We start from the raw sequence: 8,019 nt of genomic DNA on the forward strand, positions 1-8,019 counted from the left end.
CAAACCTAGATGACATTCATGCAAAATCAAACAAGCTAAGGAGATGCAGACAACATACGTAAGTGCTCTTCCGTAACTCAGAAAAATCAAATTAAGACAAAATGTAAAAGTGCACTTTCGTAAAACATGAAACACAAAAATGTTAGAAAAACACATAAACCCAACATGCCATATGCTCTAATCTTAAAAAAAATCAATACAAGCCTCAATAAATTACGTATTATGAGTGTAACTACAACTTAATATATCTTAAACAACCTATTTAAGTAATGCATGCATTACAAACCAAAAAAAAAGAAGAAGAAAGGAAGTGAAAAAACTTACCAATTGCGAGAAGTGGAAACTCTGGGATTGAATGAATTAGAGTAGATATTGAGAAAACTATTGGATTAGGCGCAATGCAGTAGAAGTTGTAAGAAAGGATGAAAATGATCAAAATGGGATTTCTCACGAGCACTTTTTTTTAAAGTTTAGAGTAAGTTCTGATTGAAATGAGGAAGGAGGAATGTCTGATGCAATAATATCACTCAACGCATTCGGGTGTATACTTCTATAGTTTTTTAACAGAGATATACTTTCGTACTAATTTATGACAAAATGATGGTGACTCACTTAAAAAAAAAGTGATGTAATGTAGACTTTTGAATGCATTCAGAAGTGCATCTCTCTATTTAAAGGATATTTATACTTTCATAAAGATGTGTAAACACTACTAAAAATTCCACTCAAGATGCATTGAGTAATCCTCTACAAAATAAAGACAAACCTATTAAAAGTTCTATATTTTTGATTTACCCTCTCTATTTTGAAAGAAAAAAATGTTACATGTGAAATTCACATAAATTTATTTAATTATTTTATTGTTTATTTATTTATTTATTATATTAATAGCCTTGTGGTCAACATATACATGATTCAAATTGAGAATTTCATATAAAATATCATTTAACATAAATTAGAAAACTTTAATTACAAATATTTTTTAGCATATTTTTAAATATAATACTCTATTTAAAAACCTTCATACTTTTTTAATAAAATTGTATTTTTACATGGTCAACAACATTAATTATTTATCCATATTTTTAATTCTTCTAGTCTTTGCAATAAAATATTGTACTATTTTAGAGATAGAGATAGTTAGTACTATAATATATTCAAACCCTATTGAATCAAAAGATTGCACACACACACATACATCTCTATCTATCTAGTTTTCTAGTAACCAAAGTACACAACTTTACACAACGTGTGTACAACAACAATCAAGTGGATTCACATGAGTAGTAGTAGTTTGCACAAAAGCTAACAAGAAGAAAGTTGAATAGAAAATGATATAAAAAATCCAACTCACACATGAAGACAAACACAACGTGGGTGCGTTGGACATATTTCATTTGCACATAAAAAAAGATTGGTTTTTCACTTGCCATTTGTTTTTAGGTAACGAATTTAACGTTGCCTTTTTTTGTCTTCAATCCCCTTTGGCGAAACGCCCCCAATATCATAAACCTAGAATCCTTTCTAACAAAAACACCACCACTTTCAAATTTTCATGCCCAAAACATGATTTTTATCGTTTTTATGATAATGGGTTTGTAGCTGTTAAGGTTTTTTGCAGGGTGCCAAGAGATTAGGTAAATAAAAATCACATTTTTTTTTTTTAACTTTCCTTTGTTTGTTTACGTTACATTAATTTACCCTTTTTTTTTATGTTTTTTATGATGTTTTTTTTAATGATGTTTTTATTGTTGTTTGTTTTATGCATGATCATCTTCTTCAAGGTCAAGGCATTCATTGTATTTGGCATCTTGGCCCTGCAAAGATTGTTGACTTGTTCTTTCAAGAACAACTTTTTTTGGGTATTATTTTTATATTGTGGTGGTGAAAGTGGATTGTCATTATGGGGATGTCCTCTGATAATATTATAGGGCTTGTTTTGGCTCTTTCTTCTAGCATTTTCATTGGTTCTAGCTATATCATTAAAAAAATGGGTCTTACAAAAGCTGGCACTAATGGGAATAGAGCAGGTTTGTTTATTTTTTTTCCATCTGGGTTGTTTAAAGGTTTGAACTTTTCTTGTTTTTTAAACATTTTTAGTGTTGTGTTGTGCTTTGGTTTGATCAGCCTCAGGAGGGCATTCGTATTTGTTAGAACCAAAGTGGTGGGCTGGAATGACTTCAAGTGAGTGTTTTTCTATATCATGTCATTGATTTATTACCTCTGAACACAACACGACACTGACATGTTGATATTGATAATAATTAATAAATTAAACGCAATCATAAGTGTTGGTGTCTATTTCGGACACGGACACACTTTTTTTCAGAGGTGTCAGTGCTACATAGTTTATTACTATTGATTTTGAGTTGATGATGTTGAATCCTATGCATAAATCTGTTTTTTTTTGCAGTGATTGTTGGGGAAATAGCTAATTTTGCAGCTTATGCATTTGCACCTGCCATTCTTGTAACTCCTTTGGGAGCTTTAAGCATTATTTTCAGGTAAGCAAAACATAACACGGTCTTCTTCAAAACATATTGATGTATCCGACTTTTATTCGATTTAGTTTAGATGCATTCATGCAATGCGAGAAAGAGTTGCATAACCTTGTATTGACAATGCAGTGCGGTGCTAGCTCACTTCTTTTTGAAAGAGAGACTACACATTTTCGGCATGCTGGGATGTGCTCTCTGTATGGTAGGGTCTACTACTATTGTTCTTCATGCGCCGCGTGAGAGAGACATTCATTCTGTCAAGGAAGTATGGCAACTTGCTACCGAACCAGGTACTTCTTCAAGCCTCGACTTCTCAAGTTTAAGTCTCCGACTGCGTTATGGTTTCAGGCTAATGAATTTGAAAGCCTAAGATACTTTACTTTTCCTGAATGAACAGGTTTTATTGTATACTCTTGTTTGGTGGTGATACTGGTTTTAGTTCTTATTTTCGTTTTCGCGGACAAATATGGACAGACTCATATGATTGTTTATGTTGGATTATGCTCTCTCACGGGCTCGATTACGGTATTGAATATGTTTCTAATTTTTTCAATGCTCAAATGTATCATGAATTAATTATTATCACAAACTTGTCCTCAAACTCAACGATGATCCTAGTGTTTTGCATATATAGGTTATGAGTGTCAAAGCAGTAGGAATAGCTTTGAAGCTTACATTTGAAGGGAAGAATCAATTTATTTACTTTCAAACATGGTTCTTTACAATAATTGTCATAGGATGCTGTCTTATGCAAATCAACTACTTGAACAAGGTATGTATTGTCGAGTGTCGACACACCATGTTGTATTCTATTGTTATGTTTCTTAATTAATTTGGAAAACTATGATTGCAGGCTTTAGATACCTTCAACACTACTGTCATATCACCGGTTTACTACGTCATGTTTACCACATTGACCATAATCGCCAGCATAATCATGTTTAAGGTAACGTGTTACGCTTTTTTGCATTATTGGCAATTCACAATTGGATTGCCGCATAAAGGTTTAAATGACGCTAACAATCACGTCGGCCCTTCAGAGATTCGCGGCCAAATACTTATAAAACACGACATTGTATTGATGGTTTGGTTTATTATGGCTGCAGGAATGGGACACGCAAGAAGCATCTCAGATCGTTACAGAGTTGTGTGGATTTGTGACGATTTTATCGGGGACGTTTCTCCTTCACAAAACTCAGGATATGGGAAACAGACCGACAGAAACTTCTGTCACTTCAAGCCAACACCTTCCTTACACTATTAAGTCACCAGATAGATCTGACATTTGAAGAATGTGAGCAGCACTTCTCTTTCACCTATGTTCCTTCCCTCTCAAGCTAAACATGGCAAGTCTGCTACTTTTTGGTTCTAAGCAGCTTGTAACATTTTCGAAAAATAGAAAGAAATATGAAAAGGTGTAAATGTGAATATGATCAAAGCAAGTACTATATCTTATGACCTTAGAGGATATGATGTTTAGATTCTTTGGTAGATCAGAAGTCTTTCTTTTTAATGGAAAATGTGAATTGGCCAAAGTTCTTAAAATATATTTATTGAGGTTGGAACACCATTTTTTCTGTGGCTTGTGCCATCACCTACCTACTTGTAAATATCATTGAGAATTTTTTTTAACAAAAGGAATTTGTGAATTAAGTTGTATGTTAAAAGATAATTTGTAGGCCATGAAGAAGTAGAACCCTAAGATGGAGGGCCAAATTTTCTCTTTTTTAACCTAGAAGAAACATGGAAAGATTGATGATGATATTGACTTAGAAAAAGTACAACATGTTTTTCATATTCTCTCTCAGCTCTCATTCTTCACAATTTCTCTCTAGAACTACATTTACCCAATGTGCAGAAAAGTAAGAAATTACAGTTTCAAATTTGCATCCCAACATATGAAATGTAGTTGCAATCTTTTATCATTTAAGTTGTACATAACATTTGTTTGTTTTTTGTTTTTTTTAATGAAAGTGTTAATGCGAAGATCTTGAGAGAATTGAAAATGAATCAGTTTTATTGATAATTGAAGTGAATATCTCAAGATAAGAAAGAAATAAAAAACTATAACTATTACAAATGTCTAAGTAACGTGTGAAATTTAAAGGTGACTTATTATGTTTCATATCTCGATTATAAATAAAAAAGGTATTAAATACATAAGAGACATGATGAATATACTTAATTTCTCGAGATTTGAGATTGAAATATAATATCAAAATTGCTCATTGAGTCAATTTAACTTGTTTATTACTCCCGTCTTCAGTGGTAAGCTATTGAAAATTTATTCTAACACTATATTATATGGTTCAGGCTTTGGTTACAAAACCTCAATGAAACATAAGATAAATTATTCCAATCCAATTTATCTTCTTCTTTTTATTCATTAACTTTGTATGATTGTTCCTTAACTACTGCGATTTTTCACTCGATCACCATCTCCAAACTTTGATGAACTTCAATCTTAAATGCTCACTGTGTTGTAATTATTACTTGGTGTAATTATTACAAGTGTGTTCTAAAATGACAAAATAGTGAAAATGAGTAAATGCTAATAAATGCATGTAATAAAGTCCCACATTGGAAGATTCACTCATTTTCAAAGTCCTTATAAAGAGTTAATAACATTAACTCAACAAAAGGACAGAAGAGGATAAAGTGCCACATTGACAAATGTGGTGGTCCCAAGCATTATTGCCACTTGTCCCAATCCTACAACCACTCGCCGGTGTCGCAGAGGCGCTAGTGGCGGCTTGTAGACGGCACTTGAGCACTGGCGGGCGACGGCCGGCCTTCGGCCGGATGTTATATTTTGCTCAATGTACGTGATTTGAATTTTGAATTGGAAAGGAGGCAACTGTTCACGAAACCATGCAGAATTGAAACCATGCAAATGGTGCATGAACCAGTACAAGTGCAACAGTCATAACTTTTGAAAATATATTATTTCATGAAGGGTCGCAACCTCTGAAACTGATATTTTCATGGCCTATAAAAAGATAGTTCCGCATTCAGAAATCATATCACAATCAATCCGAAAATCCTCTGAATAATTCCAGATCATTCTTCGCTGCATTCGAGTTTTCGCCGGTCTTGCGCAAACTCGATAAGGCTGAATTATCCTGGGTATTCCTGCATCAAAACTCTAAGACATTCGGGAGTGCTTGAAATACTTTAAGGAAAGTGATTCCATTCACGATTCCTGCCTCGGTCCTCTCGATTGAAACACATTTACTAACAATCTTAAAGTATATCCAACCATGGCCACCGACGCTTCTGTTTCAAGCATCAAACTCATGAACCAGGATCTTGTGAAACTAGATCGTTTTGATGGAACAAACTATACCCGTTGGCAAGACAAAATGACTTTTCTCCTGACTACTCTGAAAATTCAATACGTCTTGGATCCTGACTTGGAGGAAATTCCAGAACCCACTCCAGATGACACCAATGAAATAAAAAAGGAGAGAAAGAAACGTAAGGAAGATGAATTGCTATGCCGTGGACACATTCTGAACACATTATCCGATCGTCTCTATGATCTCTACACTGATACCGCATCTGCAAAGGAAATCTGGAAGGCACTTGAATTCAAATTTAAAGCCGAAGAAGAAGGTACGAAAAAGTTCTTAATATCTAAATACTTTGACTTTAAAATGTTGGATTCGAAGCCTATTCTTGCACAAGTACACGAGTTACAGGTTCTCGTGAATAAAATAAAGGCCGTAAAAATTGATGTCCCTGAGGCTTGCCAAGTCGGTGCAATAATAGCAAAATTGCCACCTTCATGGAAAGGATACAGAAAGAAATTGCTGCATAGTTCCGAGGATCTCTCGTTGGAGAAACTTCAGAAACACCTTCGAATCGAGGAAGAAACGAAGGATCGTGAAAAGACCGAGTCCGCTGGATTTGCAAAGGCAAATGCTGTTGCTGCAAAGGGAAAGAAAAAGTATGATGGCACAAAAAACCATCTTGGTCCAAAGAAAGATCATAACAAGTTCAAAAACTCTGGCGGACAAAAGGGTACTAAAAATGGATGATATGCATGTGGCAAACCCGGACATTATGCTCGAGATTGCAGGCACAACAGGCCCAAAACTGAGGTTAATGCTGTTCATGCAAATGACGACATAATCGCAACTGTAAGCGAAATTATGGCCATCAAAGGAAAAGTCCAAGGATGGTGGTATGACACATGTGCAACTGTACATGTCTCTTATGATAAAGCGACATTCAAAACCTATACCGAAGTCAATGATGGACAGGAAGTGCAAATGGGCAATGAAGTCCGATCAAGAGTCGTTGGAACAAGATCCGTCGAACTCAACTTCACCTCTGGAAAGAAAGTCACTCTTATCAATGTTCTTCATGTTACCGACATGAATAGAAACCTCGTTAGTGGGAAAACCGGGCATTAAATCTGTATATGAATCGGGAAAATTAATATTGACCCGTAATGGTATATTTATAGGAAAAGGATATTCCGCTGAGGGAATGATCAAACTATGTACTACCGATAATATTATTAATGAAATTTCTAATTCTGCTTATATGCTTGAATCTATTTCATTATGGCACTCTAGATTAGCACATATTGGTATTAGTACTATGAATAGACTAATAAAATCTGGATTGATATCATGTAACATTCATGATTTCGGAAAATGCGAAATATGTGTTAAGTCTAAAATGATTAAGAAACCTTTCAAAAGTGTTGAAAGAAAAACAAATGTTCTTGATCTTGTGCACTCTGACTTGTGTGAATTCAATGGAATGTTAACCCGTGGGGGAAATCGTTAGTTTATAACATTTATTGATGATTGTTCTAGATTCACACATGTATACCTCTTAAAGCATAAAGGCGATGCCTTTAATGCTTTCAAAACATATAAAGCAGAAGTCGAAAATCAATTAAGTACTACAATAAAAGTACTTAGAAGTGATAGAGGCGGTGAATACTTCTCGGCAGAATTTGATGCATATTGTGAAGAATATGGCATAATACATGAATGTTCTGCGCCTCGCACACCACAACAAAATGGCATGGCCGAAAGAAAAAATAGAACATATCAAGAAATGATTAATGCTATGTTGATGCATTCAGAGTTGCCATTTAATTTGTGGGGTGAAGCATTATTATCCGCATGTCACATAATGAATAGAATTCCATTAAAAACAACTGGAATTTCTCCATATGAAAAATGGAAAGGAAGATCACCAAATATTGATTATTTTAGAGTGTGGGGGTGTGTGGCATATTACAAAAATATGGATCCCAAAAGAACAAAACTAGGTCCTCGAGGGATCAGATGTGCTTTCATAGGATATGCACAAAATAGCAAAGCATATAGACTTCTAAATTTAGAGTCTAATGTAATTGTCGAATCTAGAGATGTGGAATTCTTCGAAAATCTTATCACAAAGAATAAGGAACCAGAGAATCCCACGATCAAAGAATCTTGTGACAATGATTCGACGCGGATTGTTGAAACACAATCCGAACCAAGAAGAAGCAAAAGGG

The 8,019-nt window shown here is 34.4% G+C and overlaps 2 protein-coding genes across 2 annotated transcripts; both read left to right on the forward strand.

Moving 5' to 3' along the window:
- Positions 1–1,421: 1,421 nt before the first annotated feature.
- Positions 1,422–4,075, forward strand: LOC131655850 (probable magnesium transporter NIPA1). Its single transcript, XM_058925654.1, has 9 exons — positions 1,422–1,637; positions 1,785–2,030; positions 2,128–2,184; positions 2,414–2,504; positions 2,628–2,788; positions 2,896–3,023; positions 3,133–3,270; positions 3,352–3,444; positions 3,605–4,075. Exons 2-9 carry the CDS (start codon positions 1,904–1,906, stop codon positions 3,785–3,787), a joined length of 978 nt encoding a protein of 325 aa, XP_058781637.1. The 5' UTR covers positions 1,422–1,637; positions 1,785–1,903; the 3' UTR covers positions 3,788–4,075.
- A 1,683-nt stretch (positions 4,076–5,758) lies between these two features.
- On the forward strand, positions 5,759–6,538 carry LOC131658150 (uncharacterized). Its single transcript, XM_058927478.1, has one exon. It carries the CDS (start codon positions 5,759–5,761, stop codon positions 6,536–6,538), a length of 780 nt encoding a protein of 259 aa, XP_058783461.1.
- The last annotated feature ends 1,481 nt before the right edge of the window (positions 6,539–8,019 follow it).

Source organism: Vicia villosa, linkage group LG3 (genome assembly GCF_029867415.1).
Source record: "Vicia villosa cultivar HV-30 ecotype Madison, WI linkage group LG3, Vvil1.0, whole genome shotgun sequence".
Lineage (NCBI taxonomy): Eukaryota > Viridiplantae > Streptophyta > Magnoliopsida > Fabales > Fabaceae > Vicia > Vicia villosa.

Bases quoted from the DNA above. Each gene is read 5' to 3' on its own strand.
- LOC131658150 (XM_058927478.1), top strand. From the start codon at position 5,759: ATGGCCACCGACGCTTCTGTTTCAAGCATCAAACTCATGAACCAGGAT.
- LOC131655850 (XM_058925654.1), top strand. From the start codon at position 1,904: ATGGGGATGTCCTCTGATAATATTATAGGGCTTGTTTTGGCTCTTTCT. The intron at 2,185-2,413 runs GTGAGTGTTTTT...TTTTTTTTGCAG, and splicing joins GTGGGCTGGAATGACTTCAA to TGATTGTTGGGGAAATAGCT. The intron at 3,024-3,132 runs GTATTGAATATG...TTGCATATATAG, and splicing joins CTCTCACGGGCTCGATTACG to GTTATGAGTGTCAAAGCAGT.